Source organism: Crinia signifera, chromosome 4 (genome assembly GCF_055691185.1).
Source record: "Crinia signifera chromosome 4, ASM5569118v1, whole genome shotgun sequence".
NCBI lineage: Eukaryota > Metazoa > Chordata > Amphibia > Anura > Myobatrachidae > Crinia > Crinia signifera.
Genome location: NC_139220.1, coordinates 186,856,259 through 186,881,331, shown reverse-complemented (window position 1 = coordinate 186,881,331; position 25,073 = coordinate 186,856,259). Strand labels below are relative to the sequence as shown.

Sequence of the window (25,073 nt, the reverse complement as noted above, 5' to 3'; positions counted from 1 at the left end):
CATACACATAAATTACAGCAACTCAATTGCTTGTTCTTCCTCTTTACATCTAGGTCTTCCTCTGGGCTTTCTTCCACTCACAGGTTACCCTGAGGATGAAGGTCCTGCATTTGGTGAGTATCACCCCTATCTGAATAGAAAACATGCTTCTTTCAGGATTTCCCTTTACCCCAATGTCATGGGCACAGCACAACTGTGCTAGTTTTCGGTGGTATTCTAATAAAGGAGGTACTGAACCTGATTGTCTCTTGTCAGACGAGGTCAGCATTAAAAGTTTGTTTTAAAGCAACCACTCAAAATAAATAAGCATGTTTAATTCATGAGTTATGCTTCTACATTTACTAGTGACATTGTGAAAATGGTAATACAGTAGTGATAACATTCTTTAACAACCAATCTATTAGACATGATCCTTTGTTGTGTACCCTAGGTCTGCACTATGGGCCTTATTTTGGTTCATTCTTTCTGACAAAATCCTTCTTAGATGGACAAAACCATGTGCACTGCAGGGGGGGGGGGCAGATGTAACATGTGCAGAGAGAATTAGATTTGGGTAAGTAATTTTGTTTCTGTGCAGGGAAAATACTGACTGCTTTATTTTTACACTGCAATATAGATCTCACTTTGAAGTAAAACCCCACCCAAATCTAATTCTCTCTGCACATGTTACATCTGCCCCACCTGCAGTGCACATGGTTTTGCCCATCTAAGAAGGATTTTGTCAGAAAGAATGAACCAAAATAAGGCCCTATATTTGTAAAAGTGAACTGTTGATTGGATGCACTGTTACTGTTAACAATTTCCAATGCTTCAGATAGGATCGGTTGTGGTATAAATGGACAATGGGGGAAATGTAATAGGTTGAGAAATAGAAAGTTAGAGATTTGGTAACACATCTCCAGGTTTTTTTTTAAAGTGGCAATCATATACAAGGCAAAATCAAAATAGTTTAGCAGTGTAAATGATTGCCGCTTTAAAAAAAACCTGGAGATTTCTTACCAAATCTCTAACTTTCTGATTCTCTCACCCTATTACATTTCACCCTATGTATATGTTGACCATAAGCTTGTGTTGACCTTTTGTCAATGTCGACCTTGGGTATGTCGACCATTTCAAGGTGTTGACCTAGTCACTGTTGACCATAAGTGGTCAACTTATTGACTGTTGACCTAGACATTTTCTACCCAGTAACCGCATACCATTTAGATCACCCATGCTATAGCAAAATATGAATGTGACTGGAATGGCTGCAGTAAGAATGTGTTTGTGCAGTTGTTCAAAGAACAGACCAGTACTAAGATCCATAATGTACAATATATGCCCTTTAAAGGGCATGTCATTTTTGGCTGGTCGAGGGAAGCTGCAAAATTACAATGATGATGGTGGTTGACAGCACTACTGACCTGCTTCTATTTGACTTAATTTGTAAGTATCCGTGAGGCCAATTTGTGGTCTCTACATTGTGTGTACATATATTACTATTTACCTATTACACAGTGCAAACAGTAAAAATAAGATGACAAATTCTCTTATACAGAAGTAGAAAAAAATGACTAATGCTATTTATCATGGTGGGGAAAGAAAATCAAGATATGACAAAACTGATATTAATCAGCTTTTTTGAGTGTTACACACACACACTTTATATTCTGCCATTAAGGCCTCTCCAATGCCCTCTAAGGGCTGGCAGACTTCCCTATGTCATAAGAACAACTCCACAGGGATAGATCTGTCTGGTAATGGCTGGACAAAGAAGCCTTGCTACAGTGATATGACCTAATTAATCTAAACTATGCTACTGAGCTCCTGCACATCCCCTCTCATGTTAGAGAGGGGATGAGTCCATTTGGGGCATGCTAACAGGTGCTATGCCTGTGGAGACAGCAACCCCCAAGCTATTTTCAGCCAAACAGGGGTGAGCAGTAGTCCAATGATGACATTGCAGATACCCAGATAATGGAAGTCCAATACCCCATGGACCTGGGATCAGGGAAGGGAACAGACAACAATGATTCTGGGTCAGTTGTGTAGTAGCAGAGCTTCAGCCTCAGGAAACCACCAGCAGAGGAATCAGCAGCAGTAGTCCCAGATCTATAATGAAATTACTAACCCTCCTTTCCCTCTCTCAGATCACAAAAAAGTATCACCTGCACACGTCCTGTTTACACTATTAATTATGAACAAATATCTACCTCAATACCTGTTCTCACTGTTTTCTATATCCACTTCTTCTCACACTGATCTATCACACCTGAACCAGACTCTAGAAGTAGCCCTCAATGAAGTGGTTCCTGCTACCTATGACATTCCCTATAGACTTAGATGTTAATAGTGTCTCTCTAAATTAACAAGGCATCTACAAAAACTCTTACATAAATTGGAATGTAAATGGTGGAATGTCCTTCTCCAAGTGACTTCCTCACATATTCAACTACGACTGTTTGACACTCTTACAGTAATGATCTGAACAGTGACAGTGAACAGTGACAAACATATTTTCCATCTCTGATTTCTGATCAAGCCTCTAACCCAAAGCAACTTTGTTATATATTCAAATCACTTAACCCTCCCAAACACTTCCCACCAGCTACAACAGGAACAATATCTTGCTTCAATGCTTCCTATTTCAAGGACAAATTGTATATGATCCAAAAGTCTGCTCTTCCTCAATTCCGTACCTGAACCCACTGCCACCTTCTATTAATTTTTAGCTATTTTTCCCAACAGTCCACAAAAACAGAACTTAAGTTGTGCATGACCTATTTATTGCTACTGTAAGTCTACAGGCCATTAATCACTTCTTGATTGATCTCTGTACTGCTATTGACACTGTTGACCACTTCCTTTCTCAAATAAAAAAAATACTACCCCTAGTTATTCAGGTCACAGCCCTTTCCTGGTTCTCATCCTACATATGTAAACAGTCATTCAATGTTGATTTCTCTGATTCCACCTCCTCTTTGCTACCCCTACTAGCTGGAGTACTGCATTGATTACTGCAATTGTTGTCTTACTGGTTTTCTAGTCAATACAGACTTTCACCACTACGATCCAGTTTTAATGCAGCTGTATGATCTTCAAGTTAAACCTTCACTGTCTGCCAATGCACTCTGTCAGTCCCTCAATTCATAGGCAAGCGCAGGGGATGTTTCTGGTGTATGGTGTATAAGACTGTTAAGGCTGTTTTAGTGCCGAACTACAATAAGGAAATGTGGATGTCACCAAAAACAAAGACTTACATCTAACTGCTAATTAGTCCCAATGTACATAAACTATGACAAAAATAGCTATAGTAATTGTCTATTTGTAGGATCCTTCCCTCTTCTACAGGCCAGAGACCGAGGGTCACCAGTACCGGAATTACGAAGTAAGTATACAGTATGACAGACATGTCTATTCTCTACTCTTGTCAGACACCCTTGTAAAACAGATGCACAAGTAAAGTGTAAACATCAAAACAAATTCCACCCTCCTACCACTTTACATCCATCAACATCAAGAAATAAAATATGACCTTTTTTCCACTTAACATGCTTTTTATTTCTATACCTATGTTATACCTAAAATATGTATTAGAATGACAGAACATTAGGACTTTATTCAATATCTCTTGTGTTTTTAAAACAAATATTTTCAATAGGGAATATTGTACCTAGAAATGCGCTTCTCAACTGATGTACAGCTGGAGGGGGGTAAAATATGTCCCATTGAAAGATCTACTTATCTATCAATAAATATTATCTTATAAAGCCTACAGGATCAGGGGTCCTCAAACTTTTTTGCTCAGACAATGAAAATAATTACAGGACCCCAGCAAGTTACTGCAGAAGGTCATCACATCACATGTGTAGTCAGCAGACAGCACATACATGGCAGCATGGTGGAGGCACTAAATGATGTGAGGAGTCTAAAGTAACAGACAAGTCAACAGATTTTTGAGACTCCTTGAATCACTGACTGAGTTTAGAGAAGCCATCCGCCTGATGGTCAGCAACATGGAGTCGCGACCCCATCCTGAGAAGCTCGGGACCCATAGTTTAAGAACCGCTGGCCTAGATCATAGGATTAGATACTGAACTCTAAAAGAACTGCACTGGGAAGGCAGGATAGGAGAAATTTTGGGACAAATAGCCGACAATTGGCAAGTAAATGTTATCAAATTTAAACATTTGGTCGCCTTAGCCACAAATGTTGAGTTGAAGTTAGGCAATGTATATCACTAAGAGATAACTCAGTTTGTACTAAAACTGCAGATGCATATTCTTTGAAATAGTGTTGGCATGTTACATGCGACATATATATTGTAATCTCAGTCAATTTGTCCTAGGATGGACCTCTGGTGGATAGAGTGAAAATGACCTACAGTCTTATGCACACATACCAAACGGTGGATTTTGTGAAAGAAAAGGTAAGATCAACCTAATGCTAACAATAAATAGATGACCATACAGAAACTTTAGTGTATTGTTTCTATCAAAAAACTGTCAAGGAAACCATCAGCCTATTTGAAATTACTGTCTACCTGTGGAATTCAGTTCTTGGAAAACTGCTTCCGCCATTGTCAGCCGTGCACATCCACAAGCAGGGCCGGTGCTAGGGTGTCCGGCGCCCTCCTGCAAACCATAAATTTTGCGCCCTTTCACATTGCCATTGCAACAAGCTGCAGCCCGATTGTGGGAGCGTATGCAACATGCGATCCTATGGAGGATCTCGGGTGCATGTACATGTATGCATACACCATCTCAGTGCTGTGTCCTCAAAATGTTGCAGGCACTAAAGGTGCCCATACACGCTGCGAGAATCGCATACGTTATGGGCTAGATCGCATTGCACGGCATGCATGCAATGTGTGTGCGATGCGATCCGAAAACAGTACAAAGAGTATGTTCAGCACATACTTTTTGTACTGTGCGATGCGATGCCCACAGGAGTGCACATCGCATCACACGCTGCTATTGCAGCGTGTATGACCACCCCTCTCATGACTGAGGGGGAAAGGAGGGGAGAGATGGAAGAAGAGGGGAGGAGATAGAGGGGGCAGAGTGTTGAGGACTGGCAGTGGCACTGGCACAGCACACTGAGAAGAGGGAAGGAAGGGGAGGTGGCGCTGCTGCCTGTTCGTCATTTGATTGACAGCTGACAGGCGCAGGGAGCAATGGGTAGGGGGCGGATCCGGACATGACATGTCATCCAGGCATTCACAGACAGCGCTACATGCCTCAGCGTAAGTGTCCGTGAGGAAGAGGGGGGCAGGTAGCAGGAGGAACACAGTATGCGCGGTGCAGGGAGCTGCTCAGCCTCTCCAAACTGCCACTCGCTGTCAGACAGGCACTGCAGGCGGCATGCAGGCTGTGTGCACTCGCGGTGCAGGGAGCAGCTGTTTATACTGCCGTCCGCCCGCTGTCAGACAGGCGCTGCAGGAGGCAGTGACAGTGAGGGCTGAGGCAGCTTTAGCAGATCAGGGAGAGAGACAGCGCCTTTTCAGCATGGCGCCTCCCTGCTTTGCAGGAGCTGCTGAGTGGGTAGCGCCGGCCCTGTCCACAAGAATTACGATAGCCCAACATCTCTCTTTTTCCTACATATGTGATGGGGCGCAATAGAAATTGGTGATTGTGGCTGGCATTCCAACTGCCCTAAGATATTATGACTGCACTTGTAGGACATCATCATGGAAGGAATTTCCCCTGAATGTATGTTTTGTTTATGTTCATTTTTGGAGAGAAAAAAAATGTGCAAAGCTGCTGTCAGTGCTTAGAAATGACTTGAATGGCATTTTACTGTATAATATATGGTCATAGCTGTCTACTGTTATATTTTAGGGGTCTTTAATCCTTATTTGGCAGTTAAGTAATTTTATGCATTTTATTTAAGTAGGTCCCTTTTGAAGTTTCTGTGGGACCTCTTTAGGGTCTCACATTATTTAATAGTTCTGGTGTTTTAGATTTAATTGATATAATGGTGTCTGAGGATGCTGTTAACTGCTGTAGATGCAAAAACAATTGTCATCAACAGAAATATAACATTTCTTAATGTAAAAGAGAGGAAATAGAAGTTTTGTAACTCTTGATAAAGTTTTCCTTCTTTAAATTGCCAAATTAGAAAACATACAAAAATTGGATTGTACCGTTTTTAATTTCGAACTGGGATGATTTAAGGCCGTTAACTAGTACCGAGGCTGATGGGTTTCCCCCCTCCTTTTTGCACTAATCATGGAACCCCTAGCCTCTCGTATACGCATCAATCCAAATATTTATGGCATCAACATAGGCTCCGCAAAACACAAAATTGCCCTCTACGCCGATGACGTCATACTAACCCTCACTAATCCACTTCCTTCACTGACATCTCTCTTCTCCGAAATCCAATCGTATAGCTCATTCTCCAACTATAAAATTAATACATCGAAATCAGAGGCCCTTGATATCAATATTGCTCCACCCAACCTTGCCTCCCTCCAATCAAAATTTCCGCTCCGATGGCAATCACACAAAATCAAATATCTTGGAACCTATCTAACCAAATCATACACAGACCTATACGCGGCAAACGTTCCTAGAATGTTGGCAGCCATCAGATCTGACCTCGCCACCTGGAACCCACAATTTATTTCCTGGGTGGGCCAGATGGCAGCGATCAAGATGATGATCTTACCACGCCTGCTATACCTCTGGCAAACTCTACCCATTCATATCCCCACTACAATACTGAAACACCTCCAAAGAGACATTAGCACCTTCGTCTGGGCGGGCAAAAAACCCAGAGTCAAACTTCGCCTCCTACAAAAACATCACACTACAGGAGGTCTCGGTCTCCCCGACCTTATCAAGTATTATCGAGCCGTACATATTGCCCCTGTAATACTTTGGCACGCCCCCCCTTCACAAAGAATTTGGACCCTCATTGAGGCCTCCTCCATCGCACACTACTCTCTTTACTCTCTTCTATGGATCCCGCCATCGGCCCGTCCCAAGATGTCATCCCTTCTCCCAACTACCCGCCATTCACTAAAGATCTGGGACCTTTCCACTAAATTATACAAACTGCGATCACACCACCCTTCACTCACTCCACTATGGAATAACCCTGCTTTCCCTCCGGGGACCAACAAGGACGAGTTTAAAGCTTGGACGAGTCATAACATTATTTTTCCCATTGACATCGCCCCCACGCCACTATTCCCTGAATTCGAATCTCTCAGATCCAAATACTCGATTCCAAACTCTAGCTTCTACCAATATTTGCAAATCCGCCACTTTTACAAATCTATTCCTCAGGCCCCTCCATCTCTCAAAAGATCCCCCCTTGAATCTCTATGCAGACAACCCCAAATCACGAAAAAATTGATATCAACCATCTACCAGATCCTTAACACTTTCAATCATCCGCAGAAAGAGAAACATGAAATTGCATGGGAATCAGACATGGGAGAGGAACTCAGTGCAAAAAACTGGTCTGATATCAGATTAGCTATTGCAAAAAGCTCTATCTCAACACGTATAAAAGAAAACGCATACAAAATCTACTACCGATGGTACTTGGTTCCGACCAAGCTCCACTCCATTTACCCCTCTACCTCCTCTCAATGTTGGAGATCGTGTGCTCAAGAAGGCAATCATCTACACATATGGTGGAGCTGCCCAATTATCCAGCCCTTTTGGCTGGGAACCCATGAACTAATCAAAGAGATTCTAAACATCCAGATGCCCTCCTCACCTTCTTTCTCCCTGTTGATGAGACCAATCCCACACATCCAACCTGCTTCACAAAAGCTAATCAACCATATCCTCAATACAGCTAAGTGTCTAATAGCCAAAAATTGGAAAAGCCCCCTCCCGCCCTCCAAACCTATCTTGGTCAATGCTATCTGGTCCACATACAAAATTGAGAAAATCACAGCATTCTTAAACGATTCCACTCCCTCCTTCATAAAAACTTGGTCCCCGTGGACCTCCTTCTTTCAAACCGAGGCCCCTTTGACGCATATCTGACTACTGTTTGTATATCAACCCAACCCCTCATCTAAAACTGCCTGCCCCCCCGACCCCGCCCCCCCCTTACCCCTCTTCCCTATCTAAAGTCTGTCTCACAACTTCAAAGATTCACCCCCTCTACCTTTATCCCCATCCCTTCCCTCCAGGCCCTATCGCTCATACCTCTCGCCCACTCCATGCCATATTACCTCCTACTCCTCTCCCCCCACTCTTTATGCACCTTTCAAGTCCATTTGTCCTTCGATGTAGCTACACTATAGCTCTCTCTCGTTGATATATGGACTTCTATTCAAATACCAAATCGTACTCAATCTGTTTACACCTAGTTAAATATATTATTGGTTTTGATTGCTCTGTATTCTTGACATGAAAAAACCCAATAAAAATTTCTTTAAAAAAAAAAAAAATTGGATTGTAGCGTGGAGGGGTCATGTAATGGTATTAATACACTTTGTACAGAGAATATACATGTGGTAAGTGAAGATGGCTTTAGCAAAGGGTGGTGTAAGAAGGCAACACTGTATGCTAGCATTTTTGCCAATTGATCCATCTGTAGCCTGACTTGTGCAGACCTCACTTTGTTTTACCCACTAATTATGAACTGTCACTAAAGGAATTGCTTATTAAAGTCCACATTTGGCCCATAAATTAACATATCTTATCGCCACTATTCACAGCAGTAACATTAGATAACATTTCATTTATCATTAAGGTCATGCAGTAGCTTAAATTACTTTTATCTATCAAAGGCTCATTCACCAATAACTTAAGGGGCCTACACAGGTAGTGATCCCCAGGAATTTTGTAAGCGATCTAACTAGATCCTGGCGATCTAGTGAGATCCCACTGTGCTCACTAGATTTGGCAGTTTATACATGCCTAAAACCCCCCCAAAAAGTCAAATTACTAAGAGGCTTCTGGGTTAGGTGTGTGGGGCCTGATTAATGGTTCCAGCCGCCCTAGGCTTCTACAGAAGTGACCGTCCTTACCTTCCCGATAGAAATGTGTGGTATCCGTCAGCCCTTGCTGGGATTGCATATGACATACAGTATCATAAGCAAATGGACCGCATATGGTGTATCGTATTAGCTGGGTTGAGACACATGACACATTCATATCTCCTCACTAAAGTTAGGAGGCGGCATGTGCATATCTCAAATGCTAGAGCCAGTTGAAAAATAAGCATGGCTTATTCATGATCAGGAGCACAAAATCAATGGAAATCAACTCTTAAATTCTTGGCAACAGATTGACTGTTCCCCGGTGTAATTTTATCAAGTTGAAGATCACCAACCTAAGGCACCCCTGCAAGAATCTTCATAAATTGCTCCAAACTATCTTCTCTAATTACATTTATTAGTGTCAGTTTGATATCTTATTTGGTAATGCAATTTTGAAAATATTCTTAAAGAGATCCTTAAGTATCTTAACTGCTACTTTGTGAATAAGTTTTATAAGACCATTAATGAGTGTTTATTAAGGAAACATTTTGCTAACATAACTTTATTATTGCCCACTATACTGTAAATTGTATGTGCACTCCTACATTATACATATATTTCCTCCAGGAAATTGCAGTCTAAATTATTATGGGCAGGGAATTCCAACAATCATTACACTGGTTTTTGCTCCAAAACACAGGCACAATAAAATCCTTTCTTACACAATTATTTATGTATTACTAAACTAGGGTAAATACACTACATATGCTGTAACTCATTGTAACCTGTCAAATATTTGTTATTTGATACAATGCTAAGCTAAAAGCTGATATCTAATTGGTTGCTAAGGGTTACAAAAACACACACACATCGACTGCACCGATTTGTTTCTAGGACATAATACTTTACTGTGGCTGTGCCAAAGAAGAAAGGAGATCTAAGGCACATTGCTAGACAGATAGCAGCCTTCTAATTAAATGGTCACAGACTGGTGTAAAATTGCTGGTGTAAAATACAAAAATATATTTCCTAACATGCACTGTCACGGAGTTGGTTAACATATACTTCAATGTGAAATCGCTGTCCATAACTATCATCAACCCAGCACTTATATGAGCCTCACTAATGTAGGTCTGATACAGGGTTTATTAAAAACACCAGCCTGGTATGTTTACAGAATTGATTACATTCCCACAGTACCTATCCCTCACATCTATCAAAGTATAAATGCCATCATTAAGATTTTATTCCTGAGTTTTTTTTATTCCAAATAAGACGCCTTGAGTTCTCTTTATGATCACAGTGACAACCCTATTACTATTGCCAAATAATATGCTGTAACACACATCTAGCATGTAATAAGTTTCTTTATGGCCACAATGGATCTGATAAGAATCAGAGAATACTCGTATTAATTTACATTTTTATCTTATGCTTAACATATAAAAATATTGAATAAAGACATACCATATAGAGGATGCCTACAGAAAATTGGTGATGAAGAAAAAAAAAAACAATTTAACTTACATTAAATATAAATAGGAATCTTCAGTGAGGAGTTCTCATCAATGTCTGGAGCAATCTTGTGTGCAACATGGCTTTTTTATGGTGTGTACACACAGTGAGATTTTGCATGAGATTTTGACTATATAGTCAAAATCGCATGGGGATCGCACGCAGATCGCACAGGTTTTTTAACCTTGAGATCCCGATGCGTGCTCCCGCACACCACAAATCGAAGCGAGATAGACAGGGCTGCATTGACTACATAGTCAAATTTGCATTCATGTATTTTGACTTGCCGTGCGATTTGATCCCGATGCGATCCATCAACCGTGTGTACACACCATTAAATTGAACACTGAGTACAGTTTGTCCCTTCATTTTATGCTTACTATTGGCTGTTATAACCCCCTTCAGCTTATGATTTTTTGGCCTCTGAAGCAAATGAGCCAGTCTGCTAGCCACACATATTGGTGGCAAGAGGAATGTTTGAAGTTTTATAGAGCTTTCTAGTATTTTCAGAAATAAATCACCCTGTTGGGAAGAGACCTCAACACAACAACTCTCTGGAACCGTTCATAATCTTAGGGTTCCTTGATCTATATTTTTGTGTAAACACTCTGGCTCCAAATAGTTCACAAGTGAGGCCATAATCTTTAGACAAATAATTAGCTTGTATTTGGACAATGCATATGTAGTCACTAGGCTGTATAATTCCAGGACAAATATACACGTCATGGTTATAGGATATCTAATAACTCATGATTGATTCAGCACATAATCATGACATGCCCCCACTCAATCTATCTACTCCATACTAAATATTTGAAGTGCATGGGCTGAGTTAATTGATAACACCGTGTGCACTGAATCATGTCATCATGGTTCCGCCCACCACCTTGAAGTGCCAGAAAAAGCATACACTATATAATGGGGGTTGAGGCCATGATGGCGGAAACTGGAATTCTCCCTCATTTAGGGTCAGATACGCTAAACTTCAAAAGTGATCAAATGGAGAGTGATAAACAACCAACCAATCAGCTCCTGCCTGACAGTTTTCAAACACAGTCTGTGACATGGCAGGTATTAGCCGATTGGCTGGCTGCTTATAACTCTCCATTTTATCACATTTGAAGCTTAGTGCATCTGGCCCTTTATGAGGTAGGGTTTGTTAGTGTAATTTAGCCTGTACATACAGATTTTTAGTTTTGTGGTTCTGTTAAAAAAAATTGCCCTTTGCTTCACTTTCTTGAAATTGGATAAAAAGCATGTATGGAAATAGTGATCAATTCAGGTATAGTTTGTGTGGTTCCTGCATAAATCAAATCTTTGATATTGATGCTAAAAAAATGTTTTCTCTCTGTTGAAGCTGGGATGTATAATGGAAGAGGGAGCTTACCTTTACTGGACCTTCTGTCATTCTAGCATGCATACTGGGGTTCTTGTACACACAAAAAGATGACCATTTTGGAAGCTCTCAGTTTGCTGGATGGTCTGGTGGATGAGTCAGATCCTGATGTGGACTTCCCAAATTCCTTCCATGCTTACCAAACAGCAGAGGGCATCCGCAAGGCTCACCCAGACAAAGGTATGTGCAAAGTATAACTTCTTTGAGCAAATATCACAAAATGCCTCTATATGTGCAGTAAACTTTACTTTATTATCATCATCAAATGAGTATACGGTGTGCAATCTGGTCTTTGAAATGTGCAGCTTATGTGTACTTCACATATCTAAACTCTATGTTGCCTTCTTATCATTGACACATGCTTACACACTCATTTGTCTTTCTATAATTTGTGTACGCCAATGATGTCATACATACCACTCTTTATACGGGTGTGGTATGGTACTCCAACAATCGGCATACCGACGGTCAGTATACCGACATCGGAATACGACTGTCGGTGCTCCGACAGGGGGCGAGTGCAAAGAAGTCCCTTGCGGGCTCACTGCGCTCACCACGTTGCTCGCCACAGGTTCTATCCTCCCTCTATGGGGATAGTAGACCAGTGGCGTAGCTATAGCTCCGCAGCCCCCGCGGTGGCGGGGAGGCGCAGAGAACCTGTGGGCGCCGGGGGTCTGAGGGGCTATAGCAACCACTTACCCGCTGCTGTCCGGCCGCATCTGCCTGTCACGGTCCCGTATCTCCCGGCGCCGGCTCCTGCTGCTATAATGAAAACGGACTCTTAGAAAATGGCTGCCCCCATACTGCAGACAGTTTTCTGTCTGCAGTATGGGGGCAGCCATTTTCTAAGAGTCCGTTTTCATTACAGCAGCAGGAGCCGGCGCCGGGAGAGACGGGACCGTGACAGGCAGATGCGGCCGGGCAGGTACGTCAAGGGGAGGGAGGGGGCTGAGGGGAAGGGGGCGCCTAAAAATATGCGGCGGGGGGGCGACAATTAGGTAGTTACGCCACTGTAGTAAACCCCCACAAAGGAGAATAGCCCCTTTCAGTCGGGGTCCCCGACTGTCAGGCATTTAAACAGTCGGGATTCCGATATCGGAGTACTGACAGTCGGAATCGCAACTGTCGGGCAGTCGTCCGGCACTCTCTTTATACATAGGTGATACCAGCTATGTTCAATTTGAGCACATTTGTATGTATGCATCCTGGGGAAACCTAGGCTGTCTGTCACCCAGGGCAGACTCAGACATATAATACAAAGAACATTACTAATTGCCTTATAATACAGAAAGCATTAGTGACCTACAACTGGTCTACATATACATAGAATAGCCAGATCATACAGAGAGCATCATAGCATCTAAAGTGCTCAAAGCTACTCTCCAAGAGTCTCCTTCAGTGGCTCTTTTCCACATTTTTCCTAAAGACCTCTCGCTGGCAGATTGCTATGTGTTGGGGCATATTATTATAGTTACTAGGGCTGTAATAGCTCAAAACTGGAAAGACCCTACCCCTCCATTGTTGCCCAAAATTATCTGTAAAACACACCAGGCATTTGATATGGAGACTCAGGGCCTATCCTACTCGTTTAATGTAAAATCCCCTTTAGTTAAGTGGTATAGTTGGCATGTGTACTCAACCACCCAAAAGGGAGCTGATACTTAGCTTGAAACGATTACTGATTTCCTACTGGAGAATGTCTTGATGTTAGCTAACTTTCATTGATATGTCAGCTCATTGTACCAGTTTGTAATGCATTTCCAATGTCTGAGATCATTATTATGGGGGTTATTCTAGTTCATTCTTTCTGACAAATTCCTTCTTAGATGGACAAAACCATGTGCACTGCAGGTGGGGCAGATGTTACTTGTGCAGAGAGAATTAGATTTGGGTGGGGTTTTACTTCAAAGTGAGATCTATATTGCAGCGTAAATATAAAGCAGTCAGTATTTACCCTGCACAGGAACAAAATAACTCACCCAAATCTAATTCTCTCTTTTTGTCCATCTAAGAAGGATTTTGTGAGAAAGAGTGAACTAGAATAAGGCCCTATGTGTGTGTTTATGTATTATTGTTTATGTTCATGTCAGGTGACTCCTTGATCCCCTTCCCTTCCTTCTTTCTTTTTTCTGTAGCCCAACCCTTTCCGTTATAACGGAACAAAATTTCATTAAAATACACAGTGCATCACAGTGACCATAATATAATGTAGTGAACATCCTAGTGACAGTGGCATAACTATTAAATATGCGCCTCCCCCCCGCTGCAAATTTTGGCAGCGCCCCCCGAGTAGGGTTAACAACCCCCTTACCCCTCCGCGTAATGCCGGTACCTGCCGCATCTGTCTGTGGTCACAGCTCTCCTGGCTCCTGCTGATAATGAAAAGTGATACTCAGAAAATGGCTGCCGCCATACAGCAGACCATTTTTAAGGATGCTAGAAAAAACGGTATGCAGTATGGGGGCAGCCATTTTCTGAGTGTCACATTTTTTATTAGCCGCAGGAGCCGGAAGAGCCGGGACTACAGACAGGTGCATCGACGGCAGGTCCTGGGCAGACGGCAGCAGGTAACAATAGCTCCGCAGACCCCCCGGAGCCCACACTTTCTCAACGCCTCCCCAACACCGTGGGGGCTGCAGGGCTATAGTTACACCACTGCCTAATGATCACTGTATAACACAGAAAGCATCAGTGACCACCATATAATAGAGTAGTGTAACCACCATACAAAACAGAATATTTTTGATCACCTTACAATATCATTCCAATATCACTGAATTCCTCCAGTAACAACTCCATTTAAAATACTTTATATAATAAAAACTTTATAATAATTACCTTCATTATTAGCGCAATAGCATAATAAAATATTTACATGTACATTGCACCATAATCTGTCAATCTAATGATAAAAAAATGTTTACTTGTGTAATGCTGTGTACACACGGTAAGATTTACCATTCAATTTTGACTATATAGTCAAAATTGAATTGGTATCGCATAGACATCGAATGGAGATTGAACAGGGTTTTAAGCTTTCGATCCCGATTCGAGGCCGATGCGTGCTCCCATTCAGCTGAAATCGACTAGCCATATAGAGTGTTAGCAAAAATTGCATAACAATCGAATCTTATTCGAATAGCAAAGGAATCTCACAGTGTGTACACACCATAATGTACACGTATATATATATATATATATATATATATATATATATATATATATATATATATATATTTTTTATCTGCATATACTTATTTACAATTGGGAACAAAACAGTAAAAAAAGTGTGTATTGATGACGTGACATCTGATTCGTCGCCTGGCTCATCATCAAATAGGCTCTGCAATTATGCCAGGCTCGGCTGGCTGCACTCTGGAGGCAATGAAGCCGTAGTTCATGGTATTGCAGACAGTGTACCAGCATCTCTAGGTGAAGATAGGGCAATGGGATTGCATAGTGCTGTCTGGCCAAAAACTGAGAAAATATATCATTTAAATGCGCAAAATACCTTTTGGCTGCAGCCAGTGGCGTAAGTTCGTCCCAGTCGCAGCCAAGGCTGCTGGAGGGGAGGTTATGGTAAGGCTGCAGGAGGGGAGGATAGGGTAAGGCTGCACAAAGGGAGGTTATTGGAGAGAATAGGGTAAGGCTGTGGGAGGGGAGATTAGGCTAGAGGCTAGGGTAAGGATGCCAGAGGGGAGAGGATAGGGTAAGGCTGCTGGAGGGGAGGTTATGGGAGAGACTAGGGTAAGGCTGTGGGGGGGGAGGTTAGGGTAGAGTTTAGGGTAAGGCTGCAGGAAGGGAGGTTAGGAGAGAGAATAGGGTAAGGCTGTGGGAAGGGAGGTTAGGGGAGAGGCTAGAGCAGTGGTTCCCAAACTGTGTGCCTAGGCTCCCTGGGGTGCCTCAGGACACTTGCAGGGGTGCATTGGGTTGGTGGACCAGGATCAATTCATATTATTTATGGTCAATGTACCAGGCAAAACCTGACAAACAGAAGCAAATCCTGTCCCTCACCAGATAACTGTGACATATAAACACAATGCACTCATTCAATATTTTTTTTCAGAATTTCTCGATAAGAAGCATTTGGCCTAGGGTTGCCTTGAAAATATTTTGATGCTCTAGGGTGCCGTGATTCAAAAAAGTTTGGGAACCCCTGGGTTAGAGTAAGGCTGTCGAAGGGGAGTTTAGGGTAAGGCTGCAGGAAGGGAGGTTATGGGAGAGAATAGGGTAAGGCTTTGTGAGGGGAGGTTAGGGGAGAGGCTATGGTGAGCCTGCCAGAGGGGGGAGTATAGGTTAAGGCTGCAGGAGGGGAGGTTAGGAGAGAGAATAGGGTAAGGCTGTGGCAGGGGAGGTTAGGGGAGAGGTTAGAGTAAGGCTGTTGAAGGGGAGTTTAGGGTAAGGCTGCAGGAAGGGAGGTTATGTGAGAGAATAGGTTAAGGCTGTGGGAGGGGAGGTTAGGCTAGAGGTTAGGGTAAGGATGCCAGAGGGGAGAGGATAGGGGAAGGCTGCTGGAGGGGAGGTTAGGGTAAGGCTGTAGGAAGGGAGGTTATGGGAGATAATAGGGTAAGTCTGTGGGAGCGAAGGTTAGGGTAGAGGTTAGTGTAAGGCTGCAGTAAGGGAGGTTAGGAGAGAGAATAGGGTAAGGCTGTGGGAGGTGAGGTTAGGGGAGAGGTTAGGGTAAGGCTGCTGGAGGGGTGGTTAGGGGAGAGATTAGGGAAAGGCTGCCGGAGGGGAGGTTAGGGTAGAGGTTAGGGTAATGCGGCCAGACAGAAAATTCAGACTTAACCCGGGTCACCAACCCAGGAAGTGTAAAAATCCTGGTGTATTGTAGGGTTGGGGACCCGGGAACACTTCCCAGGTTGGTGCCTTTCAGACATAGCAAAATCCTTAGTTGATGCGCATTCATGTACAAAAACCTGGGATTTTAGAGCATGTCTGAAAGGCACCTACCTGGGAAAGTGTTCCCGGGTCCCCAACCCTGCAATACACCAGGATTTTTACAGTGAGAGAGGTAATCAGGCGATGCTCACAAGCTTACATCTATAGGGAAATAGTAGTTTCATACATTAGGCTAAGTGCTACATTTTGCATGTTGGTCCTGTCAGATTGTAAAGTTCATGGTTCATTTATCTCCCAATTGCTTGTTACAGATGTCAGCTTTTTATGTCTGCTCACATTATACATCCTGGACTCGTGCCTACTCACCTATTAATGTTTTCTCATCCTTCAGACTGGTTCCAGTTGGTTGGTTTGTTGCATGATATTGGAAAAATACTGGCCCTGGAAAATGAACCTCAGGTAACTCATCTAATCAGTGAAAAATGTTGTCCGGTGTAATGATTACAGCAGCAAATAATCCCCTCAAAGTCATATAGAAAAGCATGTTGAATCTATTGCTGGCTAAAGTGTCAGCCTCTGCATGCATGTAGTTGCGTCTCCAGCACTATATAACGCTTTGTGTCTATCTGTTTATTCATTTGTTATTCATCTTTGAAAAACAACTCAGATGCAAATGTAAAGGCCCATACACACTGGGTGACCTTGAGCTGAAAGCTGCTCAAAACAGCATGTTTGAGCGGCTTTCAGCTCAAAGGCGCCCAATGTGTGTGGCCCGGCAATGAGTGCTGCTGCGCGCTCCTGCACCATCACTGGGGAAGCCGCTCATCTGCTGAGGACAGCTTTGCATAGCGCTGCACTATGCAAAGCCATTCACCCCCTCACTGGGCATAATCGCCCAGTGTGTATGGACCTTTACACTTCATATATGCACTGTGGGCCAGACTCAGAGATACTGTATATGATAATGCTGCCACGGCTGTAAATGTGTACGCTGCAACTGTGTGAAAACATGCAAATGTAGCAGCCCCCTGTATTTTTATTAAGACACACAAAAACAGCCTTGTGAGTCCCAGTGGCTGTAGACAAAGAGGAATTGGTCGCAGAATAGTCCATTATTAACATTCTGAATAGTCACATGGGCCCTATTTCTGATCGGTGCGGCCAGAGCCGATTATGCGGCCAGGACCGTGCGTGCGAAACCCCGCCTTCCATACGGATCGCCAACTCCGTCCGTATGCGGTAAGAAGCTGGCCGAACGGACCGCACGTGTATTTTTCACGGAATTCGCCTCCTCCATCTAAGGGAACCTCCCCCATCATTCGATGGTCGCAGACCATCGAATGCAGGACCGAGTGCTCCACCAGCACCCGCAACCTCAGACCACACAGACATTTTTCCGTGCAAAAGCAGGGATCTGGGCAGGCAGCTGACATCCGGCGATGTCATATGTCCGCCCCCTACACGTGCGTCACGGCCGCATTACCATACGTACGCCCAGCGTTTACATGGGAACTCCCATGAAACGCAGGGCGCATGCATATGGTAATGAGCCCAAATAGCCCTTCACGCCCCTCTCCACCCCCTGTTCGGAGTGTTCACATATCATGCGGGATTTGGCCGTACGCCCCGCTCGCACATGCGCAGAGACGCCTCTGCACATGCGCAGACACAAAACATCGGCGGGGCGAACGCACGCGGATATTACCGCACCGATCAGAATAAGGGCCATGGTGACACAGCATGACCAGAGCCATTGCAGCTGCGTATGGTACCTCCCCCATACAGTTGTTGAGTGCAAAAAATACTCACTGCGACAGTTGTTGCAAGACCATCACAAGACGTGTGTAGTGCCACTTAGATGCAATTGCTTAAAAATTGGGCTGGCATCCATCTCTGAATCAGGCATGGCTCTTTACATATATGCATTTGGCAACATAGAAGTGGACGTGGTTAGGAGAACCTTACAATGCCTTGGAAAGTACATTATCATTTTTCTTTGCAGTGGGCTGTTGTTGGTGACACTTTTCCAGTTGGCTGCAAGTTCCAGAAATCCATTGTATTTGGAGACACAACATTCAAAGACAATCCAGACACAAATCACCCAGTATACAGGTGGGACATATATAGACATCCTTTTGTGTGCCGATTGTGCCACAATTTAGCAACCACCGGAAACTCTTACGTATTATATTTAGAATAGATTTCTGCTTTTGGGCAAATTGTACAAAAACAAAAATCACAAGCTATATTGTAGTAAATAGCTTTAGGATAAATCTACAAAAGTATTAGACATTTCTAGCTTTTAAGGTATTCCAAAGCATATATATATATATATATATATATATATATATATATATATATATATATATATATATATATATATATATAATATATATCATATATATTGATTTATTTGCACAGCACAGAATATGGAATCTACAAGCCTAACGGTGGCCTGGAGAATGTTCTCATGTCCTGGGGCCATGATGGTAAGATACACAGATGTTTCCAAGCATATGTCATCTAACTCCCAAGTGTGCTGTCTTGGAGTAATCTTTGACTCCTACCTCTCCTTCAACCCACACATTCAGCACTTCTCACAAACCTGCCACTCTCATCTGAAAAATACTTCCAGGATCAGACCTCTCACTCACGATGCTACTAAGACCCTTAACCACTCTCTGGTCATCTCCAGACTGGACTGAATCTACTTCTATTTGGCATACCTGATAGCTGGCTCTCACCACTTCTATCCTCAATGCTGCTGCCCAGCTCATCTTCCTTTCTAAACGTACTACACCCACCTCTCTTACAAGCCCTTTACTGATCCTCCCTTTCCTTTCAGAATCCAACGGAAGCTTCTCACACTCACTTGCTCTTCGCTCAGCTAATTCACACTGCCTCTCCTGCCTACTGATTACCTCCTCCAAGCTTTTGAACATGCTGTTTCTTTTCTCTGGATTTCTCCACCTCTCTCCCAGACTTCAAAGAGGCTCTCAAGACCGGCTTCTTCAACAAACTCAGCCCACTCTCATCCTAACCCTCTGTTCCATGCTCACTATCCACCCTATCTGTGTCACCCTTGTCAGTCTGCCCCTCCCTTATAGAATGTAAGCTCTCATGTGCAGGGCCCTTTTCCATCATCTGCCTTTCCAGCTTATGCTTAAACTATCTTCTACTCTATACCCCCTTCAATGGCATCTAATCCCTCAGTTTTCTGCCACCCTGATACTTATTTCAGTGTTTTTTGTTGATGTAGCCAAGTTTATATAATCTGTACTTGTCCTGTGTCTTGAACTGTAATTCACTGTTCTTATTTTGCCCTCTTTAAGTACTCTGTAATTGGGCGTTGTGGATCCCCTGTAGCGCAATACAAATAAAGGATAATAAAATAAAATATAATATGACATTGGTAAAAGTATGCCTCCACTGAGCCAGGTATGCTCACTGGAGAATGGCGCAGTGTCTCTCACAGCCTGTAGGTGTCTCCTTATATTTGGAATTAGACAAACACAACTGCATTGTATGAATAGATGCTGTATACCACTTTCAGACAGAACAGCCCCTAAATCTCTGAATTTGAGTGCCAGGTTGTTTTGCAGGTCTCAGCCTTACCCCCTTTCACATAGAAAAGCAAATTACCTGGTCAAGCATTGTTACCTGTTCATTTGCTGAGTCTCACGGGTATTTCTTCGATGTGAAAGGGTCAACCTGGGTCAGAATTTCCGGGTCTTCGACCCTGGTAAATTCCCGGGTCAAAGACCCAGGTTGACCTTTTCATACAAGAAAAGGACTCTTGGTGAATGGCAAATTACCAGGTAGAAATGTGTAACCCAGTAATTTGCTTTTCTGTGTGTAAGCAGTATAAATAGTACAAGTGCAGTGAAACATCTTTAAGTTACCAGTTATGTATTACTGATTATCCTCCACAACAGCATTGTAACGAAGAGAAGGGCAGAAAAATATAATCCAGCTAGATACATTTATGATATATTATTTTATACTGTTTAATATAGGGTCATAGAAATATAATTAGATACTTTGGTAAACCTTCAGGTCTGTAGGGTACACTGTACACTTAGGGGGAAATTTACTAAAGGAAATTTGTAAAAAATAGGTGTATTTGTATCCAGAAATACACTTATTTTTGACATTTACTATCCCGAAAATACGGCAATTCGTATTGGTATTGATAGCACATCAATACGAAAAAGAAATGCCATATTTTCGGGATAGTAAATGTCAGAAATAAGTGTATTTCTGGATACAAATACACCTATTTTTTTTTTACAAATTTCCTTTAGTAAATTTCCCCCTTAATTTTTATATTATTATACACTGAAAAAAATTACATGGTATATGTATCATAGCCAAATGAACTACTTCTAATATTGTATTATTCATGTACTTCTGCTCAGAAAACTAGAACAGCGCTGTTTAAAACTTAATTCAGAAAATACATACTATTATAATGTTCACAGTGCAATTGCTTCACATGGCTTTCTATACTTTTTTCTTTATCTGTTTCTTGTAGAATACTTGTATAAAGTGTTGAAGTTTAACCAGTGCACCATCCCAGAAGAGGTAAAAGCCTGTGTGTGGCTTGTGTGTTACTCTGCTGTATTATGGGACATGACAGAACTAGACAAATAACATTGTTTGTAAAATGTGTGCTATGGACGGCTTTGATATCTCTCCTCACTTACTAATGGGGATGCGGTCGTCAGTGATAAGGTTGGCAGGCCATAGGTGGCACATGAAATAGGTCGACATTCCTTAGGTCGACATGGTGAAAAGGTCCACACAAGCAATAGTTTTTTTTTTTTCATATTTTACTATCCAAATGGACATAGAGTTAGATTCTAACAGTGTGCCGAGCTTATAGATATATACGTATATGGTGTTCATGCTGACCTATGTCAAAATAGACATTAAAAAAATGAGCAAAAACTGTCAACTTTTTCCATGTCAACATATTGCTTGTGTCAACCTTTTGAACATGTCAACCTTTTCCATGTGTCACCTATGACCTGTTGACCAATAGTGGTCGACCTATTGACTGTCAACCTTATATTGACCCTATGACCCATACACGACTAATGCTGAAGAGGAAGAGGCATAGCCGTGGTCTGGGGATGTCCTATCAGGCTCAGCTAGTCCACACCTCCTAAAACAGGCATGTCCAAACTATGGCCCTCCAGCTATTGTGAAACTACAAGTCCCATCATGCCTTGCCACAGTTTTGCTATTAGGGAATGCTAAAACAATGGCAAGGCATGCTGGGATTTGTAGTTTCACAGCTGGAGGACCACAGTTTGGACATGCATGTCCTACAAGCATCTGTGAGGACAGAGTGAGCTGGCTGGGAGAGCAGATGTGCCCTGTACAACACACAGTCAAGAAAAAAAAAGCCACCTACAGGGATCAGAACTTGTGCTTATCGCTAGCAGTGTAACTTGGTGCCATTAGAAGTGGACAAAATTCCATAGCTGCACAATACTGGCACCTGCACCTATGGTATAGAGCCTGATTAATAGATATTTAATTCCAGAACTGCACACAAGCAGCTTTACAATTCTGTCCACTACAATGCAAATGTATCAGGAGATGTATGAAATCGGATAACCATCACAACTATCAGTCTGAGGCTTACGCTACCTGGCCAGGAAATCTGCTTGCAGCCACACAGTCCCTAGCCTTGTCCCTCTACACCCCCATTCCTGGAAACGCTGCCCTGACACCAGGGCCGGCTCTACCATTAGGCAGCTTTAGGCAGCTGCCTAGGGCGCTAGGATCTGGGGGCGCCACCAAGTCTGCCTATCAAAAAAATCAAGGATGTCTATGAGGATCTTTGTTGTATTTAATGCAGGTGTCTGCTGTGGAACTTCTAAGACCTCACCTCCATACTTTCCCTTGTAGCATACTGTCCTACTTTGCTGCCTGCCCTCTTCTTGTATTCTATTGTGGATGGCAAAGGGGGGCCTACGGGCAGGGCCGGTGCAAGCCCCCCGCCCGCCCCAGGCAAAAAAAACCTGCCGGGGGGTGGGGGGTGGGTGTGTGTGTGGGGAGGGTGCGGACGATACTTGCTGGGGGGGGGGTTGTGGCCGATACTGCGGTGGGCGCCCGCACCACCCCCCCCCCCGGAGTGCTGTACCTGCTGTAAGAAGCCGCGATATGCAGCTTCCGGGTGCTACGAGTCCTCTCTGTCCTCGCTGAAATCCCCCCAGCAGAGAGCGGGCGGCGCGCGCGGGGGACAGCGTTTCTTCACGCTGGGCGGGATGGGATGCTTTCTGGTACCTCTCTATGGTACCTCGGCAGCTCAGTACCGCCCTCCACTGGCCTGCCTAGTGGTGGCGCTGGCCCTGCCTCTGGGGAACTTGCCCACTTGTTGCTGGGTGGTCCACCCATTTTTTGGGTGCATCCCTGCCATTCTGGAATGTTAGGCAAGTATGCCTTAAGGGGCTGGTATTGGTGGCAGTATAGGGAGACACAGAAGGCTAAAGTTTTGCGTAGGGTGCTGAGAAGCCTTACACCGGCCCTGCCTGACACCCACACACAATGCAACATGCTTGGGGAGCATGCAAGTGGATTTGCAGATGGGGGGCTGCATATGTGCAGTACACACCCTGTGCAGTCCTCCTAGTATTGGTAATGCGCACTAACCATCGGGTTACCATACATCTCTGCATCAGGCCCATAGAAACATATTTAGAACCATGAAATGACCGTTTACTGATACTTGTATTTCAGGGCATGTACATGATTAGGTTCCACTCATTTTACCCCTGGCACACAGGAGGGGATTACAAACACCTTTGTAATGAGAAAGATATGAAGATGTTACCTTGGGTTCAAGAGTTCAAGTGAGTATGAATGAATCGGCATGTTTTTGCTGACCTGCCCCTGCTTGTTCCTCTCTTGTGGCCCTTAAGCATTTCAGTGTTATTTGTATAAAGGCGATGTGGCATAGTCCTCCGTTCATGGCAACACGCAAATCATGATTTTACATTTATACATTTATTAAAATTAGGTCTTTACCTATCAAAGCCTTGCAATAGTTGCCTTATTTTAAATGGTCAAAAAGTAGATCTGTGTATGGGGTATCCCCAACCTCCATTAATTGTACTGCTGTAATAGTATTCATTTCAAATTCCAGTCACGTACACATATGTGTTTATAAAAAAGCAAATAAGCTCATTGCAATGGACATGGGGAAAGAACCACTACTACCAATATTAGCATTTACGACAAGCACATATGCTAACTTTCCACAGCAAAGCATACTGTAAGTGGACTGTATGTAACTTCAAAATGCATCACATAAATATAAATTATAAATATTATACTTATATTTATACGATAGGATTCGATAAGATATTGTATATATACAATTACCCTTGCTCTCCTTATGTATATGTACATACTGTAAGATAATAATAATATATGCATAGCATCACCCAATATCTTACCATCAAGTCTGCATGCAGGACTATCATTTGATGTCTCATAAGATGCATAGGAGTGCGCATCTTATCACACATTGTGTGTACACATTATACAATATCGTACTGAACTGGACGTAATTGTAACAATCGTGTACAAAATTGCATAATGTGTATGGGTCCTAACTCTAATCCATCCCTCCCCAGCCTAACCCTAACTGTCCCCTCCCGTAGCCTAACCAAATCCCAACCCTAATACTCTCGGGATCTGTCAGGATGTTAACCATCGGGATTCCAGAGCATGGATTATGACCATTGGGATGTTAGCACCGGTCTCCTGACTACATGCCGATCAGATAAATACAATCATAATAATTGTCAAATGGACTGCATTTCTATACTTACATGTACTACATATACACTTTTAATGGTGTGTCTTTCTACAGTAAATTCGACCTGTACACAAAGAATGAAGAGATGCCAGATGTGGAGAACCTGCAGAATTACTATAAGGACTTGATTGACAAGTATTGCCCTAGAGTAATGTGCTGGTGAGATCTCCAGTTCAGACAACACATGTTACTTCCTCTTGATCCACTTCAAATTCTCGACATTTGCCAACACGCTGATATTTTTGTTCATAATATGCTGACAAAGTATATGTGAGAGAATATACTGTATAATTGGTAATTTGAATGACCATTAAATAAATATAACTGACACTTTTCCACAATCTCAGTGAATTAAATCTCTAAAAATCTAGGTCACATCTGATCTTGGCTCTAATTCTGTTGCAAATAATGGTTTGTTACTTTATATAAGCTGTTAGACATTTGCTTGTTTTCAGGAGTCGTAACTGGTTAATAGACCAAACTGCAGTAATTTCAGACTGAAAATAAAAACTTCTACAACCAATCAGGTGTACAGTACTTTATCTGCAGATTCC

The 25,073-nt window shown here is 42.8% G+C and overlaps 1 protein-coding gene across 1 annotated transcript; it reads left to right on the top strand.

Annotated features, from left to right (window-relative positions):
- Positions 1–25,073, top strand: MIOX (myo-inositol oxygenase). Its single transcript, XM_083179708.1, has 10 exons — positions 1–113; positions 3,311–3,367; positions 4,328–4,408; positions 11,861–12,023; positions 17,077–17,144; positions 18,688–18,797; positions 19,107–19,174; positions 21,220–21,269; positions 23,436–23,548; positions 24,574–25,073. Exons 1-10 carry the CDS (start codon positions 96–98, stop codon positions 24,680–24,682), a joined length of 837 nt encoding a protein of 278 aa, XP_083035834.1. The 5' UTR covers positions 1–95; the 3' UTR covers positions 24,683–25,073.

Excerpts from the sequence above, each read along its gene's own strand:
- MIOX (XM_083179708.1), top strand. Across the intron at positions 17,145-18,687 it reads CCCTGGAAAATGAACCTCAG|TGGGCTGTTGTTGGTGACAC; the intron begins GTAACTCATCTA and ends TTTTCTTTGCAG. Across the intron at positions 19,175-21,219 it reads CATGTCCTGGGGCCATGATG|AATACTTGTATAAAGTGTTG; the intron begins GTAAGATACACA and ends TGTTTCTTGTAG.